This window comes from Mastigoproctus giganteus, chromosome 6, assembly GCF_048544385.1.
Source record: "Mastigoproctus giganteus isolate SK-2022 chromosome 6, ASM4854438v1, whole genome shotgun sequence".
Classification (NCBI taxonomy): Eukaryota; Metazoa; Arthropoda; class Arachnida; order Uropygi; family Thelyphonidae; genus Mastigoproctus; species Mastigoproctus giganteus.
Window position 1 is genome coordinate 190,290,052 of NC_143580.1, and position 25,587 is coordinate 190,315,638.

General features: G+C 37.8%; 1 protein-coding gene across 1 annotated transcript in view; it reads right to left on the reverse strand.

Annotated features, from left to right (window-relative positions):
- The window catches only part of BBS8 (tetratricopeptide repeat protein 8), a 284,023-nt gene that overhangs the window by 190,901 nt on the left and 67,535 nt on the right, over positions 1-25,587 (reverse strand). The window contains exons 4-5 of the mRNA XM_090376638.1: positions 16,378-16,512; positions 1,293-1,378 (exon numbers count right to left, since the gene is read on the reverse strand). Of these exons, the coding sequence (XP_090232764.1) occupies positions 1,293-1,378; positions 16,378-16,512 (221 nt within the window). The remainder of the gene's footprint in view (positions 1-1,292; positions 1,379-16,377; positions 16,513-25,587) is intronic.

Here is a 25,587-nt window from a genome sequence, read left to right on the forward strand (position 1 = left end):
TAAAGTGGCAGCACAGTGTACAAGGCAATGGTTAGGCCATATCTTGAACAAGGACCTCCAGACTTGTATGCCATATCACATACAGGTCTGAAGGCCTCATTTTATGAAGGATATAGATCTGTGGAATGCGTGCAGAGAAGGGCAATGAGATTAGTGAAGGGAACAAAAGTGTGGTCTTGCCACGAAAGGCTTCAGTTCTGCAAATTGCAGCATCTGGAGAATAGGAACCTGTGAGGTGTTTAAGCTTTGAATGGATTAAGCAAGCTCAATGCTGACAGCATTCTTTGTCTTGCTCACACTACACAGATGAAAGGGATATAAATTGAAACTGAGGAAGGATGGTTGTGGAATATATGTGTGGAAGTTTGGCTTCAGTCAGCAGGTTGGTTGGTATGAACGTCCATCTGTTGTTGCGGAAGTGGGTAGTTTAAATAAATTCAAGGAAGAACTAGACAAATTATTGGAGATGGGCAGACGATATGGGAAGTTCTTTTTTTTTTTTTCTTTTTTTTTTTTTTTTTTTTTTTTGGCTTATGCTTGCTTTCTTGTATCGTTTGCCACCAGTAAAACTAATACCAACATTATGCAAATTAGACTTTTACCATAAAGACATAATTTATTATTGTTTTTGTTTGTTATTTGGTTTTCAGGAGCATTAGCAACTAAGGCCATATTGCTCCGGGGATATGCAGTGGTCATTCCTTGGTCTTTCCGCATCCTCCATATTTGGTGGTCACGGGCTCAAACCCCAGTCTAATCAAGAAGCGTGTGCTACGCACTGCTGCTCCTGCCCACCTGGCTACGGAGGCACCATAATTTTTTATGAAGCCCATACTATTAATAAGACTATGTGAATATAAATAATTAAGTCATTAAGAAATTAAACCATAAAGAAGACATGATCTGTGAGCAAGAAAAAGAAAAATATTGAAAATTACTCTATTATGCTCCTTGGACAATAATTTCCGAATACCTTACCAAACACTCTCTAAATGTCTTACAACATCCTCCCTATTTGCTTGAACTTGTGATTTTTATTGTTTTCCCAACCCAAAAAATTCATTAAAGGAAAAATGATTTTCTGGTGAAGCAGAAGTTATGTTGCAAATGCAGTCAAGAAATTTTCAAAGAAGCTTTTCTGCAAATATATAAATGATCAAAAAAGTGTGTTCTGAATTTGAACACTAAATAAAAATTCATTTTGACACTAAATAAAAATTCAGTCCTGGAACTTTTTGAACCTACCTTGTATAAATTTTACTTTTTAAATTATACCTTGTAAATTAGCATACCTGTAATAACATTTCCCTAACTGCAATTTCCACCACCAGTCTTTGTACTGGCAAGCCTGTGTAGCTTGAGCTGCTAGATCAAGTGCCTAATATGATTGAATAAGATAGAAATATAATTTCATGCAATATCTATTATACTCTCAACAATATCTGAACACTCATTTCCAACTAATGAAATGCATATACATTGCAGAGTGGAATTTATAGAAGTTCAAAGAAATTTAATTTACAGATGCTATCCAGTTATTGTTCTTGTTTATACTCTAGCAAAACCACCAGGTCAGTGGAGTTTACAATAAATCATCAATAGAAACGTTAATCATATTCAGCAGTCAAGGGCTGGAACCCCGGTTCACTCAGTGTATGCTACTACACTCTCACTCCTGACCACTCGGCTACATCAGGCTACTTCTTGTTGTTGCGTATTACAGTAACCTATTTAACCCTTCAAAAGAGTGAACTGCATACAGCATCATGTAAAGATATAATAAAAAGGTGACAGAATAATAAAGCTTTTTCAGCCTGCACAAAATACAGATTGGTCTGTGTTCACAGACCAATCTGTATTTGTGTTCACAATCTGTGTTCACAGACCAATCAGTATGTTGTGCAGGCTGAAAAAACTGGATGACCTCACGGGTTGGGGGTGCTTCACCTGAAAGTGGCTAACTATAGTCTTTATTCAGGAGTGTCTGACTCACAGCCACTTAGGCAGCCTTCAAATGTTATGCATCCTTTGAGTTTAAAACTAGCTTGTCCCAAAAAATAGTCTCATACTGACTTTTGAATATATAGTTTTTAATAACATTCAAATTTTCTATATTGCTTTCTCACGTTTTATGCATCTTCCTCAGAATATAGCAATATTTTTATAATTATATAATAATAATAGTGCAACAATATTAATTAGTACTATATGATAATTGGTGGATTTTCGTATTTAATTATTAAATGTAAAAATATATATATATATAAATATGAATGTAGATAACAAAACTTAAATTCTATTTTGAAAAATGCATAATTAGTGGTAAGGAACTGGTCTTAGGGCCCACTTGCCGCAAAAACCTCACCAGCCTACAACCTTCAGCATCGTACCTGTTTTGGCTAAAAGTCAAAATGCTTGCACCCCCCCCCTCCCTGCCTCAATTCAGCAGTTACAAAAATATAGTTTCACAATGACTTTTTTTGCAAGGATTATGTCATACCCCAAATAGATAGGACAAATTCCTCTCTTCTCCAAACAAGTGGTAAGTGACAGAATTATACAGTCACGAAACACAATTCACATAATCAGCATTGGCATTAGGATTTAGCATTAGTAGACGCATACGATGCAAGAAAGCAAGCTTATGCAGCATCAGCCAAAAAAAACACACTCCCATTTCACCTCTCCGTTCAGTCCAAATACCTGTCCAGCTCAGCCTTAAACTTATTTAGGCTATCAACTTCCACAACAAAGGATGGAAGTTCTGTTCCACCAATCAACTACCTGCTGGCTAAAGGCAAACTTCCACACATCTATCCTACAACTGTCTTTCCTCAATTTGAATTTATGCCCACTCAGGTGATTATTCTCAGCAAGAGGAAGAATCCCATCAGCATTAAGCATGCTGAAACCATTCAAGGCTTTATACACTTCAATCAGATCACCTCGCAGGTGCCTAGTCTCCAGATTGTAATCTGCAAAACTTAAGCCTTTCTTCGTAAGAGCAACCCTTCTTTCCATTCACTAATCTTGCCCTTCTCTGTACTCGTTCCAGCAGCTCTACATCCTTCTTAAAATGAGGCCTCCAGACCTGTATACAGTACTCAAGGTGTGGCCTGACCATTGCCTTATACAAGGGGATAATCACCTCCTTATCCCGCTAGAAAAATTCCTCTATATTTGACACCTCTCAGCCCATCTGCTCAACTTTTCTAGATCCTGCTGCAGCACAATGCTGTCATTAGTGTCCTTAACAACCCTGCCAACCTTTGTATCGTCTGCAAACCTGGACATTAAGCCTGATATACCATCATCAATATCATTTATAAATACAGAAAACAACAATGGACCCAACACTGAACCCTGAGGGACTCCACTAATAACATTAGTCCACGAAGAGCAGTGTCCATTGATTACCACTCTCTGTCTTCTCCCACTCACCATCCCTTTATTCATAGCAGCAATTTGCCTCCAATGCCACACTGCTCCGATTTGTGCAGCAGTGTTCCATGTGCAACAGTATCAAAAGGCTTTCTAAGATCAAAATATATGATATCAGTTATTCCCTGCATCCAGTTCCTTTGTGACCACATCATAGTATCCAATCAAATTGGTCAGACAAGACAAAACCATGCTGTGTCCCTTAACAAAACCATGCTGTGTCCGAGCTATAACTGAAATCTTGTTTAGATGATCCTGCAGTGCTTCTTTAACCAGTGCCTCCATTAATTTCCCTGGAACAGAAGTTAAACTAACAGGTCTATAATTAAATGTATTGCCCTTTGATCCTCCTTTGTGAATTGGGGTTACATTTGCACATCTCCAGTCCATGAGTACCTCCCCTGAGTTCAAGGAAGCTCTCATAATTATGGCTCAGGGTTTGCTTATTTGCTTTGCTGCCTCCTTTAATATAACTGGATAGATCCCATCCACCTGGGTGCCATTTTTATGTTTATCTTCAACAATTTTTCCTCCACTTTACTCAGTTATTACAAGATTATCTAGCTTACTGCCAGAGTTAAATACTCCTCTGGCATTCCGCTCCTTGAACAACTCCTCATGTGTGAATGTAGATGCAAAATACTCATTTAGTTTGTTAGCCACCTAAGCAGGATCATCAATTATTGAACTATCAATATCCAGTGGACCAATCTGATTCATCCCTTTCCTTCTAGAGTTTACATAGGTTAAGAACTTTTTTTTGTTTTTCTTTGCATCCTTTGCCAAAGATCTCTCGTAATCTCCCTTTGCCTTCCTAATCTCCTTTGTGACTTGGTTACAGACCAGCTTATATCTATCATAGGCTTACATGTCATCCATTAATTTATATGTATCCCATGCATTTTTCTTCTCTGTCATATGTCTCATTAGTTCATCTGACATCCAGTTAGGCCTAAACCTTGAACAATATTTCTTAGTTGGTATTTAAAGCCTAGTAGCTTCAAAGATTAATTTTTTGAATGCTACCCATTTTGAATTTGCTGTTGGTAACATCATCAGTTGGTTCCACCGTATAGAATTTAAATACTGTCTCAGACCTCTGTAGTCGCCGTTACGAAAGCAAAAACCCCTCCCTTTACCTGTGATGGTAGTTACCTCTTTGAGTAAATCCCACTTCAGCACACTGTGATCACTGCCACCTAGTGGTTCCTTTATCTGCAGATTCTTAATGCATAAAGAATCACTACTGATAATCAGATCAAGAGTATTACTCCCTCTAGTTGCCTCCCAAACATGCTGCTGTAGAAAACAATCATCCAATAAATCTACAAAAGCCTTGCTAGTGTGAGTGACCAACCCACAAATTCCAGTCAATATCTGAGAAATTAAAATCCCCCATTATAAGACTCTCTGATGTACTGGCCCACTCTATTTCCCTGTAGAGTTTTTCATTATACTCATCAGGGTCATTAGGCCTATAACAAACTCCTACTCTCAATTTTGATCTCCCAGTACTTATGTTACACCAAACTGATTTGAAACTGCACTGTCCAGTGATGTCGACTGACTGCCCTGCTTTGGATTTTATGTGTTTCTTAACTAATAGCATAAGCCCTCCTCCCTTCCTATTCTTCCTGTACACATTGTACTCCCCAAATTCCAGTTCTGCATTCCTTATATCTGTGTGACCCCACATCTCTGATATCCCAGTAATATCCCAGTGACTATGCAGTAATTATTAGTATTACTAATAGTAGCAGCAAAATGATGCAAGGAAGCAAGTTTATATAGTGTCAGCCAACAGTATGACAGATCCGTGAAAAATATCAATCGAAAGGAAAAGAAATCTTTATGATTTTCATTGACCTTGAAAGGGCATATGACAGTGTTCCAAGAAAATCTAATGGGAAGCACTGAAAGAGACAAATATTGGGGGACAACTGATTAACATTATTAAGACAATTTACAGGAATAACAGATGCAGAATAAAAGTGGGACCAGCTTTGTCACCTGAATTCCACACTTCAAAAGGCTTATTACAAGGCTGTTGCATGTCACCAACACTTTTCAAAATTTATATTGACATCTGCCTAAGATCCTGGTAAAAAAAAATGCAATAAAATGGGATTGCCGATCAATAAGACCATCTATATTCACAATTTACTTTTTGCAGATGATCAGGTGGTGATAGTACAAGACTTAGAAGATGCAGACAATGCATATCATAAATTGTTTGAGGAATATAAACAATGGGGTCTAAAAATCAATTTTAGCAAGACTGAAATGTTGTCTTCGGGATCAGGGCACATTCTAAATATTAAATTGAAGGTTTTAAAATCAAAGACAAGTTGATAAATTCGAATATTTGGGATCAAAACTTACAAAGTGACAGATCATCCCGAGCAGAGATCAATAATAGAATTGCAGATGACAGAAAGGCTATCAGCATGTTAAATTCTATTCTATGGAGCAAAAATATTCTAAATAAAACAAAGAAACTTATATTCAGATGATTATACTAAGTCGTTTATTGTATGGAGCGGAAACCTAGAAGTTGAATAGGTGAGGAGAAAACAAATTGCTCTCCACAAAAATGGTTTTTTGGAGACGCTCAGCAAGAAGTTCTAGAAGAGAAATAAAATGTAATGAAGACATAAGAGGGGAAATGGAAGTGAAAAAGAATATTATTGATAGTATCAAAGAAAAGCATTTAACATGGCATGGACATGTAAAACGGATGCAAGAAACCAGATATCCAAAAGCTATCCTGGAATGGATACCTCCAGAAAGAAGGAAGAGGAAGTACTACCAATTTTAGACACACACACCAACCGTTTATGACTGGTTGAATAATGAAATAAAATAAAATAAAATGATAGAAAAGACTGTAAAATAATATTTACAAAAAACTTTTAATCATTTACAAAAAACTAAACTATAACAAAAGTAAAATAAGTAAATAAGTTAAAATGCATTAAAATATAAATATAAAAGCGATAAAAAGACGATAAAAAACACTAGAGCTTTCGGAGGTGTCTTCCTCCTTCCTCCTTCCACATTACTGAGGAAGGAGGAAGACACCTCCGAAAGCTCTAGTGTTTTTTATCGTCTTTTTATCGCTTTTATATTTATATTTTAATGCATTTTAACTTATTTACTTATTTTACTTTTGTTATAGTTTAGTTTTTTTTTTTTGTTTTTTTTTTGTAAATGATTAAAAGTTTTTTGTAAATATTATTTTACAGTCTTTTCTATCATTTTATTTTATTTTATTTCATTATTCAATTATGCCATTATTCAATTATTCAGTCATAAACGGTTGGTGTGTGTGTCTAAAATTGGTAGTATGAATAATCCCAACCTCAGAGGCCTTATTGCAGATATAGGAAGAGGAAGACCTAGGAGGATACGGATGGATGGATGAAGTACGGGAATGCATGACAGCCCGAGGTTTAACTGACTAATACACATGAACCACACTTTATGGCAGGAAAAAATTCCTACAAAAAATAACTTGTAGGCTTGTAGGGGACATAGATTCAAATTGAGGAAAGACAGAGGTAGAATAGATGTGCAGAAGTTTGCCTTTAGTCAGCAGGTAGTTGATTGCTGGAACAGACTTCCATCTGTTGTTGTGGAAGTTGATAGCTTAAATAAATTTAAGGCTGAACTAGACAGACATTTGAAGTGATCGGATAGGTGAAATGGGAAGGATTTTTTTTTTTTTTTTTTTTTTGGCTGATGCTGTATAAGCTTGCTTTCTTGCATCATATGCCTCAACTAATGCTAATGCTAATATACCTTCATCAATTTCATAAATAAATACATAAAACAACGAGCCCAGCACCAAACCTTGTGAGACTCCATCCTAATATCATCCGTTGATAACCATTCTCTGTCTTCATCCACTCAACCATTTCTTTTTTATCCATAGCAGTGACTTGCACTGAATACCACACTGCTCCAACTTGTACAGCACTCTTTTATGAACAAAGTAGTATCAGTTTCCACTACCTTTGTTACTGCATCATAGCATCGAATCATATTGGTCAGATAAGGCTGCCCTTTTACAAATCTGTACTGTGACTGCAGTATAACTGCATCTCAGTCTAGATGATCCTGCATTACTTCTTAACCAGTGACTCCATTATTTTCGGCTCAACTGAATTAAAGCTGACAGGTCTGTAATTACTCATATCTGCCTTTGATCCCTCTTTGTGAAGTAGGGATATATTTCCACATCTCAAGTCCACAGGGACCTCTCCAGAATCCAAAGATGCTGTCATAAATATGGCCAAGGATTTACTTAGTTCCTATGCCTCATTAATATAACTGGATAGATCCCATCCACCCCCAGTTGCATTTTTATATTTAATTTCAACAATTTCTCTTCCAATTTCATCTCCATTATTACAAAATTACAAAACCCTTTAAATTTAAATATTACAAACCCTTTATGTCAATGAGAAATTATGGCAGTGACATTGTAAAATATGTAATTAATGATACTGAAATTTTACATGATTATTTAAACTTTTTCTTTCTTCATAACCAGATTCGTGTTTTTGCATATATCCATCAGACATTTTATATCATATCAAACACAGTTAACAAAATAAATTATTCTAGGATCAGAATATGAAAAATTGAAAATACAGCTCACCAGTCTTCTTTTAAAATTCACACTATTTTCTTAAAATGTCACACCACAAACTTATTCTACTATTTAAAAAATATAATAATAATAAATGTTCTTGTTTATGCTCCAGCACAACCACCAGGTCAGCAGAGTTTACAATATTATTATCATTATCATTAGCCATATGGTGCAAGGAGCCTGAGGCTTTTGCTGCACCAGCCAAACAAAAAAAAGAGAAAATTCTGTGTTACCCTGAGAGAGAGAGAGAGAGAGAGAGAGAGAGAGAGAGAGAGAGAGAGAGAGAGAGAGAGAGAGAGAGAGTCAGAAGTAGAAGGGAATCACCAAGGCAAAGAAGAATGATGATATCCAGCTCAGGACCTTGGGTGTGCCAAACCCATACTCACCAGAAGTGAGCCCCTGGGGTTCAATATAAATCAATAAATCAATACAAATGTTAATCATATTTAGTAGTCACGGGCTTAAACTCCAGTCCACTCAAAGAGCATGCACTACCAGAGTCACACTCCTGACCACTCGGCTACTGCTCTCTTTACATAATAACTCACATATACATATTTGTGAGTACAACTGTTTTGAACAGGAGAATGCATGTTTAACTCTCTACGAAACAAGATAAGCATAAGAAAACAGTCATAGATGATGATTATTATTATTGTTGTTGCTCCTATATTATTTCTCCCTGATTGGGGATTCCACTCCATGACACTGCTACCAAGTATACAGAGTGGTTGTAATGTCTGGTGTTACTGTTGGTCGAGGAACTCTCTGGCTATCCTACAGGTGTTCAGGATTGCAACTTTCTGGAGTTCCTTGTAGGTGTTCTCTGGGAAACCTATTGCTGCGAGGCTGTTATGTAGGGTCTCTGGCACCATACCGGTGGTCGACATGATGATCAGGATGGTCGTTACTTCTTGCATATGCCACATCTCCTTGACCTCATGTCTGAGGTTCATGCACTTCCTAATTTTTTTCTCGTGGATTTTCTGGACATTGCCAGTGTTTGGCACCACGTCAATCAGGTAAGTAGCCTTTTCCATCTTGTAGTAGTAGTAGTAGTAGTGGCATGTGATGCAAGAAAGCAAGTGTATGAGCTTATGCAGCATCAGCCAAAAAAAAAAAAAAAAAATCACACCATTCCCTCCAAATGCCTGTCCAGTTGCTCCTCAAATTTATTTAACCTATCAACTTCCACGACAGATGGAAGAAGTTTGTTCCAGCAATTAACCACCCGCTGGCTAAAGGCAAATTTCCGCACATCTATTCCACATCTGTCTTTTCTTAATTTGAATTTATGCTCCCTTAGGTTCGTAATCTGAACAAGTGGAAGGATCCCATCAGAATTCAACATGCTCAACACAATCAAGGCCTCATACACCTCAATCAGATCACCGTGCAGGTGCCTAGTCTCCAGCCACTGCAATTTGCAGAACTTAAGCCTCTCTTGGTAAGAGGATCCCTTCATTCCCCTCACCAATCTTGTTGCCCTTCTCTGTACACGCTCAAGCAAATCTACATCCCTCCTAAAATGAGGCCTCCAGACCTGTACGCAGTACTCAAGGCGTGGTCTGACCATTGCCTTATAGAGGGACAATCACCTTCTTTTCCCTGCTAGCACAATTCCTATATATATCATTGACAAAACTCCATGAAATGGCCAGGCAGCCTGTCTGCATTGCTCAGAAAACTTCATATCTGACTGCACAATTACTCCCAGGTCTTTTTCATTTTCTACCACCTTAAGTGTAGTACCACAGAGTTGGTACGTTTCTCTGGGGTTACTTCTACCCATATGCAGTACTTTGCATTTGTCAAGGTTTGTCACTTCTTAGCCCATCTGCCCAAATTATCTAGATCCTATTGCAGTAGCACACTGCCATTACTGTCATTAACAACCCTGCCAACTTTGTATCATCTGCAAACTTCGACACTAAGCCTGATATACTTTCATCATTATCATGATAAATATACAAAACAACAGAGGACGCAACATCGAACCCTGTGGAACTCCACTAATAACATTAGTCCATGAAGAGCAGCACCCATTAATTACCACCCTCTGTCTTCTCCCACTCAACCATCCTTTTATCCATTGTAGCAACTTACCCTTAATACCATTCTGCTCCAATTTGTACAATAGTCTCCCATGCATACAGTGTCAAAAGCTTTCCTGAAATCCAAATATATGATATCAAAATTATTTTTTGCATCCAGTTCCTTTGTAACCACATCATAATATCTTATCAAATTTGTCAGACAAGACTTACCCTTAACAAACCCATGCTGTGTCTGAATTATTGCTGCAGTCTTGTCTAGATAATCCTGCAATGCATCTTTAACCAGTGAATCCATTATTTGACCCGGAACAGAAGGAAAACTAACTCGTCTGTAATTACTCGTGTCACCCTTCAATCCCCCTTTGTGAACTGGGGATACATTTGCACATCTCCAGTCAGTGGGGGCCTCCCCTGAGTCCAAGGATGCTCTCATAATTATGGCTAAGGGTTTGCTTAGCCATAATTATGTCCAGCATGTTGTGCAGGATGGTCTTATCTGTTATTATGATCAGACACGATAGGAGGAAGTATATGATGACAGCCTTGTCGATCAATTCGGCCCTGGAAAGACTGTGCAAGGCTCAAGGGGGTAGAATTTTTTTCAGCCTGGTCTGTACTTGTTAACAGGAGAGACTGCTTCTACAGGGATAAGATACACTTAAATAGAATGGGTGCAAGAATATTTGCTGATGCTATCGAGGCAGTGTTAGGTGGGTCGGAAAACTGCTAGATTGGGGGGATACAAGGATTAATAGATTAACAGCAGCCACTGGCAGAGGTGAAAGTGATTCTTGCACTGCTTCTATTGGAATGAGCAGCAGCCTGGAAAACAAGAGGCAGGATATTTCAGTGACTGCTGGGAGTCATTGCGGTACAAGTAAACACGAGTTGTGTTAGGGTAGCTAAGAATAGGAACAGGTGCATATATACTTGCGTGTACACCAATGCTAGGAGTTTAGTAAATAAATTTGATGAATTTGAGGTATTGCTCAAAACATCAAAGGCAGATATTGTTGGGATATCAGAGATGTGGTGTCACACAGATATAAGGAATGCAGAACTGGAATTTGGGGAGTACAATGTGTACAGAAAGGATAGACAGGATAGGAAGGGAGGAGGGGTTATGCTATTAGTTAAGAAACACATAAAATCCAAGGAAGTGAAGCCAGTCGACATTGCTGGAAATTGCAGTGCCGAGTCAGTTTGGTGTGACATAAGCACTGGGAGATCAAAATCGAGAGTAGGAGTGTGCTATAGGCCTAATGGCTAAAGCACACAATATAATAAGACTATGACTATAATAATAAAATGATGACTATAATAAGAAACTGTACAGGGAAATAGAGTGGGCCAGTAAATCAGAGAGTCTTATAATGGGGAATTTTAATTTCCCAGATATTGACTGGAATTTGTGGGTTGGTCTATCACACACTAGCAAGGCTTTTGTAGATTTATTGGATGATTGTTTTCTACATCAGAATGTTCAGGAGGCAATTAGAGGGAGTAATACTCTTGATCTGTAGAGGGAGTAATACTCTTGATCTGTAGAGGGAGTAATACTCTTGATCTCTAGTACCATACAGTTGGTACGTTTCTCTGGGGTTACTTTTACCCACATGCAGTACTTTACATTTGTCAAGGTTAAACTTCACTTGCCCCTTCTTAGCCCATCTGCCCAAATTATCTAGACCCTATTGCAGTAGCACACTGCCAATACTGTCATTAACAACCTTGCCAACTTTTGTATCATCTGCAAACATCCTTCAATGCATCTTTAACCAGTGACTCCATTATTTTACCCGGGAAAGAAGGTAAACCTACTGGTCTGTAATTACTCATGTCACCCTTCGATCCCCCTTTGTGAATTGGGGATACATTTGCACATCTCCAGTCCATGGGGACCTTCCCTGAGTCCAAGTTTAGTGATTCTTCATGCATTAAGAATCTGCAGATAAAGGAACCACTAGGTGGCAGTGTTCACAGTGTGTTGAAGTGGGATTTACTGAAAGAGCTAACTACCAATCAGGGGTAAAGGGAAGGGTTTTTGCTTTCGTAAAGGCGACTACGATGGACTGAGACAGTATTTAAATTCTATACAGTGGGACCAACTGATGATGTTACCAACAGCAAATTCAAAATGGGAAGCATTCAAAGAATTTATCTTGGAAGCTACTAGGCTTTACATACCAACTAAGAAATATTGTTCAATGTTATAGGCCTAATGGCTATAACCTTGAACTTAAATAATGGTTGCCTACATGGATGTCAGATGAACTAATGAGACATATGGCAGAGAAGAAAAATGCATGGGATACATATAAATTAACATGTGACACAGAAGCCTATGATAGATATAAGCTGGTCTGCAACCAAGTCACAAAGGAGATTAGGCAGGCAAAGGCAAATTATGAAAAATCCTTGGCAAAGAATGCAAAGAAAAACAGAAAAGAGTTCGTCACCTATGTAAACTCTAGAAGGAAAGGAATGAATCAGATTGTTCCACTGGATATTGATGATTCAACAGTTGAGGATCCTGCTCAGGTGGCTAACAAACTAAACGAGTATTTTGCATCTACATTCACACATAAGCAGTAACTGAGGAAGGGGAATGCCAGAGGTGAAGTAAACTCTGGCAGTGAGCTAGATCATTTTGTAATAACTGAGAGGAAAATGGAGGAGAAATTGTTGAGGATAAACATAAAAAAGGCACCTGGGGTGGATGGGATCTATCCAGTTATATTAAAGGAGGCAGCAAAGGAAGTAAGCAAACCCTTAGCAATAATTATGAAAGCTTCGTTGGACTCAGGGGAGTTACCCATAGACTGGAGATGTGAAAATGTAACCCCAATTCACAAAGGAAGATCAAAGGTTGATTATTTTTAGTTAGTTAGTTTTTGGCGCATCAGCTTCTGTGGCCATAGTGCACTTCCCAAGGTTTTGCAGTACTCTGATCCAAGCCCGAGGCAGGATTCGAACCCGTGACCTTTGGGTTGCCAGGCAGGCACTTTACCCACCCGGCTAGCCCGGTCGGCCAAAGGTTGATACAAGTAATTATAGACCTGTGAGTTTAATGTCTGTTCCAGGAAAATTAATGGAGGCACTGGTTAAAGAAGCACTGCAGGATCATCTAGACAAGACTTCAGTTATAGCTCGGACACAGCATGGTTTTGTTAAGGGGAAGTCTTGCCTGACCAACTTGATTGGATACTATGATGCAGTCACAAAAGAACTGGATGTTGTTGTTGTTATTTGGTTTTTAGGAGCATTAGCAACTAAGGCCATATTGCTCTGGGGATATGCGGTGGTCATTTCCTGACTTTTCCGCAACCTCGTATTTGGTGGTCATGGGCTCGAACCCCTAGTCTGATCAAGAAGCGTATGCTACACACTGCTGCTTCTGCCCACCTGGCTACAGAGGCGCCAAAAGAACTGGATGCAGGGAATAACTTTGATATTATATATTTGGATCTTAGAAAGGCTTTTGATACTTTTGCACATGGAAGACTGCTGCACAAATTGGAGCAGTGTGGCATTGGAGGCAAATTGCTGCTATGGATAAAGGGATGGTTGAGGGGGAGAAGACAGAGAGTGGTAATCAATGGACACTGTTTGACGAAGAATGTTATTAGTGGAGTAAGGTTATTAGTGGAGTCCCTCAGGGTTCAGTGTTGGGTCCATTATTGTTTTCTGTATTTATAAATGATATTGATGATGGTATATCAAGCTTAATGTCCAAGTTTGCAGACGATACAAAGGTTGGCAGGATTGTTAAGGACACTACTGATGCTATGCTGCTGCAACAGGATCTGGAAAGGTTGAGCAGATGGGCTGAGAGGTGGCAAATGAAGTTTAACATTGACAAATGTAAAGTACTACATATGGGAAACAGCAACCCGAGAGCAATGTATCAACTCTGTGGTACTACACTGACAGTGGTAGAGAATGAAAAGGACCTGAGGGTAATTGTGCAGGCAGATATGAAGTTCTCTGAGCAGTGCAGACGGGCTGCAAGAGTAGCTCATGGTGTCTTGTCAATGATATACAGGAATTTTTCTAGCAGGGATAAGGAGGTGGTTATTCCCTTATATAAGGCAATGGTCAGGCCACACCTTGAGTACTGGAGGCCTCATTTCAAGAAGGATGTAGAGCTGCTGGAATGAGTACAAAGAAAGGCAACAAGAGTAGTGAATGGAACATAGGGTTGCTCTTACGAAGAAAGGCTTAAGTTTTGCAAATTACGGTGTCTGGAGACTAGGCACCAGCGAGGTGATCTGATAGAGGTGTATAAAGCCTTGAATGGTTTGAGCATGCTCAATGCCAATGGGATTCTTCCCATGTTGAGAATAATCATCTGAGAGGGCATAAATTCAGATTGAGGAAAGACAGATGTAGGATAGATGTGCAGAAATTTGCCTTTACCCAGCATGTAGTTGGTTGGTGGAGCAGACTTCCATCCCTTGTTGTGGAAGTTGAAAGCCTAAATAAATTTAAAGCTCAGCTGGACAGGTATTTCGAACGAACGGATGGGTGAAATGGAAGTGGTTTTTTTTTTTTTTTGGCTGATGCTGCATAAGCTTGCTTTCTTGCATCATATGCCTCTACTAATGCTAATGCTAATTTTGGCACGGTCCCAGTACAGCTTGTGGGTTGGGGTCTCTAGTACTGCCTGGAGTTTGTAAATGTAGTATGGTACACTTTCTTTGGTCAACGGGTTGTTATTATTATTATTATTATCATAATAAAGGTGCATGTGCTGATCAACTGCTCATACTTGCAATACATCAAAAGATGTAATTTGCAGTCAGTGTGTAAATACAGTATAATTTATTATAAGAAATATTTTACTCCTCTTTTCCCACTTTTCAGAATAAAAGTTGCTAGGGCATACAAATGCTAAAATCTGGCCCTGGGTTAAGGAATTCACACATTGGATTTGTTAAAACTGACATTATCACACAGCTTTTACCATCTTGTCCATTATGAATTGCCGACATTTTCAGCAAAGTCCATTAATTATTTAAAAAGTATTCTTTAATCTAAAAGTATTTCTCTAGATCTCACATTTTCAAATGACTCTATGTACAAAGGATTTCTTTATATAAAAATGTACATTTTAATAACATTTTAATGTTATTAAAATTATCACATATAACAGTAAATATTGTTTATCTAATAACTAATAATTTTTATGGAAAGCAAAAACAGGTTGCCTAACAGCTTCTATTTCCCTTTTTTTTTTTTTTTTTTGTCTTTTTTGCTTTTTTTGAAGCTTTGGCAAAATTACTAAGTAGTTTAACTAAATTGGGCATTTTATGTCTCTAATGGTGACTGAAACAACATAGAAAAGGGAGTCTAATCCATCCAGTTTCTCCTTACTATAAGAGTGTAAAGTAAACACATTATAAGAGTGTAATTGAAGAATAGATCAAAAGCTGACATATATTATAAACATACATGTTTTTTTTTCCAAGCATACATTTCATAAAAAAAATTTTCCCGATTTTGCAAACAACAACACTGCTCACAGTGCTATTGTTGATATTCACAGAGTTTGGCAACAATGCAGGACTTTAAAAAATCAGGAGAGGGACACTGATCAACACCCCCAACTAACCCAACATCACTAACAAATATGACTCATATAATCAGAAACAACACGAGTGTAGAGCTAACAAGCAGCAAAAGTTGAACTGATCTATTAATCATGTTTCCTTTGCATTATATATGGAAAAAAAACAAGAGGAGAGATACAATATGAGCTTGTGGTGATGGATTCAAGGTGTGAGCAACATTCTATTAGGAGCTTATGCACCCTCAGAGACAAATGCAACGTATCTGATAGCTGTAGATTACCTGAATGCTGTTGTAGATCGAGTATCAGTGTCTTTATTGTTCCAGAAAACAATGGCATCTTTCAACAAGAAAATGCATCCCACCTCAGACCTCTCCAAAGGTGTGAAAATATGGTTTAGAGAACACATGGAAGACTTACTAGCTTGAACCACCAGCTCCCCTATAGCAAACCAAACAAACATCTATACAGTAAGCTGTATGATATGTAAAGCTACCCTACCCACCATGGCAATCTGTGAATCTTATTACAGATTTGTATTTATATTAAAGAAATTGACCTCTGCTTCTTTATAAGAGTTTTGGATCATATTTTTAACACTGAAGCTAATTAAAAATATATATTTACTGTTTTATCTTATTTTTACTTACCTGTCTAGCATCATTTTCATGGTAGTATATGTATTCAAAAAGTGGTTTAGCCAGACTGGGGTTAGCAGCATATTTGGACATATTCAGTCTACCTAAATTAATAAAAGGCCCATCAGGTTGTGACAGCATAGATGCCTGTAAAAGAAGAAACTAGTCACAAGAAACAGATAAAAAGTAATAAAATAATTTTATATGAATAATTATCCCTTACATTTCAAGAGTATCATTTTAAAATAATATTACAGTATCAGATAGTAAATTTGACCAAGTGTACTATTTTTTTTTTTTTTTTTTTATGAAATCCCCAAACACGAGAGGTATTAAAACCTATAGTACTTAGTGTCATGCTTGGGTTGGAGGCTGAGAAGATGAACGAAGATATTTGTTGACATCAGACTTGAACTTTTGTAGACTGTAATTTTCAGGAAATACATATGAAGGAAGGTTGTTCCAGAAAACGGCAGTTGAATGAATAAACAAGGAACACAAAAAGTTGGTTCTGTGAGTTTGAAGTTGGACAGTAAATGGATGGTGGCTGGTGACAGCACGTGATCGGACTGTTTTGAAAGAGAGAGCAGGAATTATAAAAGCCAATTCAGAAGAACAGTGCCCATGGAAGTATCTGTAGAAAAGGCATGCAGCAGAAACAGCATGTCTATGAGAACGAGTGGAGAGACTCTGTTAGAGATGAATCATTAATTAATCTAACTGTCCTCTTCTGAATAGAATCAAGAAGCCTGAAAGAGATTTTGGGGGCACCGCCCCAGATTTGGAAACAATATTCCATGGTAGGGCGGATTTGCGATTTGTATAGAGTGAACAGTGAAGAGTTCTTTGGAAAAGTAATGCCGAGAGAAAAAGAGAAAACCAAATTTTTTTAGATACAGAGAAAGCAATATTTGTAATGTGCTTGTGCCAAGAGAGATTAGAAGTCAGGGTAATCCCCAAAAGAGATATATCAGCTTCCCTAGAAATCGGAGTGTCACCAAAGATAAGCAGACGAGCAGAAGAATCCTTTTTGTGAGATATAAGACAAGACTGAGTTAAGAAGGATTGAAATCAACTAGGTTGTCTTTGCCCCACTGGAGATCGCCATTTTAGGAATTGGTAGGGATATTCGAGAAGTTGAAGCTGATTGAGCAGGGCAAGGTTTCTCAAAATGGAAAGTGGAGTGCAATGTGCTATCATCGGCAAAACTATGGATAGGATTTCCAGTCAATGGAAGTAGGTCATTAATATACAAGAGGAAAAGAGTGGGAGAAAGAACTGAACCTTGGGGGACAGCGCCATTAGTGAAGAAGTTAGAAGACAGAGAGCCATCTACCATCACCCTCAGTGAGCGATCAGAGAGAAAACTGGATAACCAATTACAAAAAATAGTTGGCAAACCACAAGATCGAAGCTTGTTTAGAAGATCTTTATGCCAAACACAATCGAAATCCTTTGAGATGTCAAGAGCAACTGCTTTTGAGATGTCAAGAGCAACTCAAGATTCCTCAAAATCCTTCTGACATCCTTTTGACAGAAGACCACAGGAGGCATTAAATGGAGCGTGTTGGGAATAGTGGGAGGTGTTTTACCAAGATCATTAATACATGAGTTGGAATTAAAACGGGATTCTAGCAGGTCAGCTCTATCCTTGGCTGAAGTGACAACAGAACCATCTTGTTTTGGCAGAGGTGGGAGCAGAGATGGGCAAAAGTTGCGGCCAATAGCTTTGGCAAGAGACCACAATGCTCAGCTACCATTCAGGGCAAGACGCAAGTTTTCTACTCTTAGCCTGTTCAAACTCTAGTTTGGACTGATAAATAACTGCTTTACAACTGTTGCGAGCTTTGGTATAGGCAGAAAATGAAACTGAAGATTTGGATACAAGCCAATTACGATATGCAATGTTCTTCTCTTGAACAGCCTTAGCACATTTATTGGAAAACCAAGTTTTAGATAAAGGACGAGATTTTAAATTGCAGTGTGGAATAAAGGATTCCATTCCTACAAGAATAATTTCACTGACACGATCTGAGCAAAATGCTGACATTAGAAGTTTTGAAACAGTAATCCGACCAAGGAAAAGAAATCTCACAGGTCATCCCATTTTCCATTCTTGTAATGCCAAACAATACAAAGTTGGGAATAGCCATGAGATAAAGGCTCCATTGGAGAAGAAACAATCACCAAGTTGTGATCTTAAGTGCCTAAAGGACCATTCACTTCGACTATGTACTTAGAAGGGTAGTTTGTGAGAAAAAGATGAAGCATGTTTGCTGTACATTTAAGATTGTCCGGTATTCTTGTAGGTAAATGAACAATCTGTGCAAGGTCATTAGTAATTGCAAAAGCCTCAGCATCTCGATCAGCTGGGTTGGTGTGACTAGAAAACAGATGCCAGCTGGAGTTGTGAACATTAAAATCACCAAGGAAAATTACTTCACTGTTAGGAAAGTTGGACTGGAGAAAATCAAGTTGCAAAGATAGGAAGTCAAAGAGCTCCAAGTGATTAGTGGAGTTGGGAGAACGGTAGAGACAACAGATGAATTTGACACAATGAGGTAGAGAGATTTTAAGCCAGAGAAGATCAAAAATAGGAGATTCCAAATTACCAAGTCTCTGACAGAGAATATCAGAATGGACATATGCACAAATACCACCTTTGAGGTGAAAGGAATCATACAGTGAATAATTTGGGCAATGGAGATGAGCAGTAAATGAATCAACCGATAACTGAGATTCTATCAGAAATTATATGGGGTTTGGCAGACTGCAAGTGGAAATGGATATTGTTGAGATTAGAATTGAGACCATGTATATTTGTAAAATGAACTAGGAAGTGTTTGGGAGGTTTAGATCTTTTCACAGATAAGCTTACTCTATTAGTTTCACAATTCATGGTGTATTCAATAGTAAGAGGGACATGCTGTATGAAGTAATACACATGCTCTATGTGTATTCCAAACCTAGAAATGTAAGGAAGATTGGATCTCACTATGATGTTCATCATAACCTCAAAAGTCATCAGTCATGCTGCATGATGGAAGAGATCAGTACTGGTAAATGCCTTGAGAAGCTTGTGGATCAGACAGTGAATAATCACTCTGCTTCTTGCAACTCAGAGGAGTGAATAATCATTCTGCCTCTGTCAATTCAGAGGAGTAAAAGTTGTGGGTACCCAGTGTGATGATGCTAAGAGAACACTATATCAAGGAGTTGGGTATACTTCATCATATATGCAGAATATCTAACTCATTCCTCCAACTTTTTCCTCAATAAATCATGAATACAGTAAGCTCCCACTATATGAACATTCATGCTTACAAACAAGAATTTCTGATGGCTCAAATTTGATTTTAAAAATTTTTTTCAGTTTCAGCAACTTAACAAGAATATTTGTAGCAGCATATGAAGCAAGAAAACAAGCTTATACAGCATCAGCCTTTCAACAACTCCAGATGGAAGCCTGTTCCAATAGTCAACTAACCACTGGCTGAAGGAAAATTTCTCCAGGTTGCACTTAGTATTAGTAGTGGCAAGGCAAATGATTCAAGATAGCAAGCTTATCAGCCAAAAAAAAAAAAAAAAAAACCTTTCCCCATCACTTGTCCATCCATCCCTGTGGTTGATCCTTGGAATATCTATCCTGCAACTATCTTTCCTCAATTTGAATTTATGTCCCATCTGTGTGCAGTCCAGCAAGAGAAAGAATGCCATCAGCAGTGAGCTTAATCAATCTATACAAAGCCTTGAACACTGAATCAGATCTCCTTGCAAGCCTAACCTCCATCACTGCAGTCTGCAGCCCTGAAGCCATTCTTGGTAAGAGCATTCTTTTGTTACCCTCACTAATCTCATTGCACTTTGTTACACCCATTCCAACAGATCCACATCTTGCCTAAAATGAGGCCTGTATGCAGTACTCAAGGTGAGATATAACTGTTGCCTTTTATAATGGGATAAACCATCCACATCCCTGCTAGAAAAATTCCTGTACATCAATTACAAAACCTTCATGAGCACAGAGAACTTATGTTAACCTTACACAATTACCTTAGTGTGGCACCACACAGTTGCAGTGTTATTATGGTATTACTGCTATACATATGCAGTATCTCAAGCATTTGTCAATGTGTTAAACCTCAATTGTCGCTTTGCATCCCATAATCTGCCTAAATTTTGTGGAGTTTGTTGTAGAAGCATACCCTAATAATGTCATTGACTGACCTGCCAACCTTCGTATCATTTGGAAACTCAGACATTGTCTTCATCAATATCATTGATAATTATAGAAACAATGGACACAGTGCTGAAACCTGGGGAACGACATTAATAACATTAGTCCAAGAAGTGCAGTGGCTATTAATAACCACTCTCTGTCTTCTCCTAATCATCCATCCATTTATTTATAGCATAACTTTCCCCATTGGCCACACCGCTCCAATTTGTACAGCAGTCTTTTTATGTGATCATCATCAGCCATTTTCAATCCACTGCAGGATGAAGGCCCCTCCAGCAACTTTCCAGTTCCTTCTGTTTTGTGCAATGGCCATCCATTTACTACCCACAAACTCATGAATTTCATCTGTCCTCTGTTGTTGTCTTCCAGGTTTTCTTCTAGCTCCTCTTGGGTAGCATTCTGTTATTTTCTTAGTCCATCTGTCATCATGTCTTCGAGCTATGTGTCCTGCCCAAGACCATTTTAGTTCTTTAGTTTTGATAAGAATGTCCTTTACTTCAGTTTGCTGCCTACTCCATGTGTTTCTCTTCCTATCTAACAGTCTGATTCCCAATATAATTTGTTCCATTCTTTTGGTGAGTGCCCAAGTTTCATTTCCATAAGTCATGGTGGGAAGTATACATTGGTTCATTATTTTACATTTCAGACAAATTGGGATATTTCTCCTTAGTATGTGACTATATTTCCTGAGTGCTATCCATCCAAAATTTATTCTTCTCTTGACTTCCAGCCATTTATCATTATTACAGCTAATGACTTGTCCCAGATAAGTATATGACTCCACATTTTCAATTACTGCTCCTTCAAACATTATATCCTTTTCTGTGGCATACTTGTTCATCATTACTTTTGTTTTAGCCATATTCATCTTTAGTCCAAAATCCTTACTAACTCTGCACAACTGATTAAGATTTTCCTCTAATTCTTTGGGATCGTGGCTTATGACCACAATGTCATCTGCAAATCGTAAATGGTTTAGTTACTCTCCATTCACATTGACTCCTTTCTGTGACCAGTCTAATCTTCTGAAAGCTTCCTCAAGGGCAGCAGTAAACAACTTCAGATATATAGTCTCCTTGTCGAACTCCTTTCTCAATTTTAAATTTGCTCCTGTCTTTGTCTAGTCTAATAAAGGAGGTGGCATTCTCATATATTTTCTTCAAAATCGTAATATATGGGGTACCTATGCCTTGTCTTTCCAGTGCCCGAAACATTGCCTTATGCTGTATGGAGTCAAATGCCTTTTAATAATCCACAAATGCCAGGCATAATGGTGTTTTATATTCATTTGCTTTCTCCATTAGCTGTGACATTACGTAAAGGTGATCCATAGGTGAGAATCCTGTCCTAAAGCCAGCTTGTGCTTTCGGTTGATTCTCATCAAGTATTCTTTCTAATTTGTTAGTAATAACCCTTGTGAACAACTTGTAGATGTGGGATAACAAGCTAATTGGTCTATAATTTCCAATTTCTGATTTATCTCCTTTCTTATGCAGCAAAACTATGATTGCATTATTTCACTCCTTAGGCGTCACACCTTTTCTAATGCATTTTGTGTACAGTCTTGCCAGTTTTTGTGTCATATCTCTTCTTCCAATTTTAACAACTCTATAGTAACTTCATCTTCCCCAGGGCTTTCTTGTTCTTCATTTTCTTCAATGCATGTTCTACCCTATCAGGAAGGTTATCAGGTATGTTGTATGTGTTACTAATTTGTGATCCATCTTCCCCGTTGCTGGGATCATTCCCTTGCTCCTTGTGTAACTCATTATAGTAGTCTTATGCTATTTGAATTATGCCTTCTCTGCTATTTATAAGTGCACCATCACTATTCTTCAGCTTCAGTATCATTTGTCTTTCTGTATTACTGCTCATGACTGCTGATTTAAATCCTTTGTTTTCCCTTAATGTTTGTTCTACTCTTCTTGTGTTAAATCTTCTTATGTCCTCTCTGAGTCTCTTTCTAATGGCTTTGCATAACTCCATATACTCAATTTTCTCCTTGTCAGTGTTTTTCTTGCTCTTCATTTGTTGTCTTCGGTTCATCATGACAAGTGTTTCTTGACTAATTTTTTCTTCTTTGGATTTCTTTTTACCTGTAGGTTTCTTGGGCTTTATCACTTTCAGAAAGTTGTAATATTCTTCGTTGATATCTTGGTCCTGAGCAGTCTGCAGAAGCTCACACGTGTTCTTAAGTTCCAGTACATACTGCTTTTTCTCCTCTTCTGTTATCTCAAAGACCTTTGTATTATTTACTTGAGTCAGTTTTTTCTTTTCTTTTCTTACATCTATATCAAGTGTGCATCTTACCATACTGTGATCACTTCCAACATTTACCTTGTTCAGGACAGTAACATCATTCATGATATATCTTCTGTTATTGAGGATGAAGTCGATTTCATTAGTTGTTAATCCATTTTGGCTCTTCCATGTCCACTTTCTGTTCACCCTTTTCTTGAAAAAAAGTGTTCAATACTGACATTCCTCGAGAGTCTGCAAATTTCACAAGTCTTTCACCAATTCCAAAATTTCCTATAGTTCCGCCTTCTGCACTGTTTTGTTTCTTTCCAACCTTAGCATTGAAGTCCCCCATAATGATAGTGTAGTGAGTTTTCTGTTCATCTAGAAGACTCTCAATTTCGGTGTACATTTCTTCAACCTCTTCATCATGGCTCAATGTTGGTACATAAATCATTATAACCTTTAGCTTGTACCTTTTAGAAATCCTGAGTAGTAGTAGTAGTCTTGACACCCTTGGTGATGTACTTTTGAAATCCAAAATGTTGTTTTTTATATCTTTATGGACCAGAAAGCCAACTCCACCTTCGCTCCTTTCACTGTTTCCATTGGTGTACAGCAGATTTCCACTTGATAAACTTAAAAGTGATTCATTTTTTCTTCTTGTTTTCAGCCAAACCGATGATATTCCAATTCACATTTTCTAATTCCTTTTCCAGCTCTAATATCCTGTCTTCACCGATGAGCGATCTTATGTTGTAACAGGCCAAGTTTAGTTTCCGTGCATGGCAACCTTGTCATACCCAGAGATTCTTAGCACCCTCTGCTTCCTCTTTGATCCTCTCACTGCCGTAAGAGGGGGAGTGAAAGTTGCTGGGGACTGAGGGCCATTTGTTTCATCTTACTCTCATGTGTTGGAGGGTTTGGTCTTTTCCTCTTCAAGCTGACCAGCCATCCTGAAGAGAACCACTCTGCATGTTCGTTGCTACCTAAATGACATAACAGGGCTTACCATCGAGAAGGTGTGCATGAGTGGATTTTAGGGAGGTAGGCCAACCGGACTTCTCCTAAATCTTCTGAAATAGAAACATATTGAATCCATCAGCGTTTTAGACTGAGTGTCTGATAACACACAGAATGACTGTTCTCCTCTATCTAAAACTTTCATGAAATTTAAATTATGTCAAAATTATTTTTTGCATCCAGTTCCTTTGTTACTGTATCATAATAAGCAATCAGATAGGACAAAAAAGATAATCCTGTAACGAATCCATTCTGTGGCTACAGCATAACTTCATTTCTGTCTAGATGTTCCTAAATTACTTCTTTAATCAGTAACTCCTTTATTTTCAGTTGATATGAGTAATTACAAACCTGTTAGTCAAGCTAACAGGTTTGTAATTACTCATATCAATCTTTGATTCCCTTTAAAAACTGGAGACAATCTGCACTTCTTCAATCTCCAGTGCACAGGGACCTCCTCTGAATCCAAGCTGCGCTCATAATTATTTTAGAGGTTTGCTTACCTCTTTTTCTGGTAACTTTAATATAATTTGATAGATTTCATTCACCCCAGGTGCATTTTTTTCATTTAGCTTCAACAATTTATCTTCTGTTTCCTCTCAATTATCACAAAATCATTTTACTCCCTGTAATTTGAAAAATTCCTCATGTGTGTATGTACATGAAAATACCTATTCAGTTTTCAGCAACCTGAGCAGGATCATCAACAGTTAAACTATTCATATCTAGTGGACCGATATCATTCATCCCAGTCCTTCTAGTATTTACACAAGTAAAGAAGTCTTTGCTGCTTTTCTTTGCATTCTTTGCCAAAGGCTTTTTGCAATCTGCCTTAGCTTGCTTAATTTCCTTTGTGACTTCACTGCAGACTAATTTATATCTACTGAAGGCTTCTGTTTCACCTGATAATTAATATGCGACCCATATATTTTTATTTTCTGCCATGAGTCTCATCAGACATCCATTTAGGTCTATGTCTTGAACAGTATCTCTTATTTGTTACAAAAAGCTTAGTAACGTCTACAATTACTACCATGGATGATAACATGAATGATGACTATCACTATTGATAACATTAGTTGGTCCTACTGAATAATTTTAAACATGTCTGACACCACTGTAATTACCTTTACAAAAACAAAAGCCCTTTCCTTTGCCTGTCACAGTGGTTACATCTCTAAGTAAATCCCACATCAATATACACTGATCACTACTACACAGTGGTTCTTTTATCTGCAGATCCTTAATGCATGAAAAGTCACTGCTGATAATCAGATCAGGAGTACTGCTTTCTCTCACAGCCTCTGTAAAATGTTGGTGTGGAAAACAGTAATCCAATAAATCCACAAAAACCTAGCCCAGGAATTCATAAAGTGCAATCTGCAGTCTTCAAGCTTTTTTGTATGTGGCTCGAGGCCATTTTCATGATGTGATTTATAAATATAAAAAAAATCTTTATTCAAATTTTATAGAATCATAAGACTTGTGTACTAACTACAGTGGAAACTGGTAAATGCACAAGATGTTCATAAATATTTCCTAATAACCAAATTTAGTGGTAAAATTTTTGATGAAAAATGGAAGAGATTGGTCAAGCAAAGGCAGATTATGACAAATCTTTGGCAAAGGATGCAAATAAAAACAGAAAGGACTCCTTTACTTATGTAAACTCTACAAGGAAGGGAATGAATCAGATTGGTCTACTTGACATGGATGGTTCC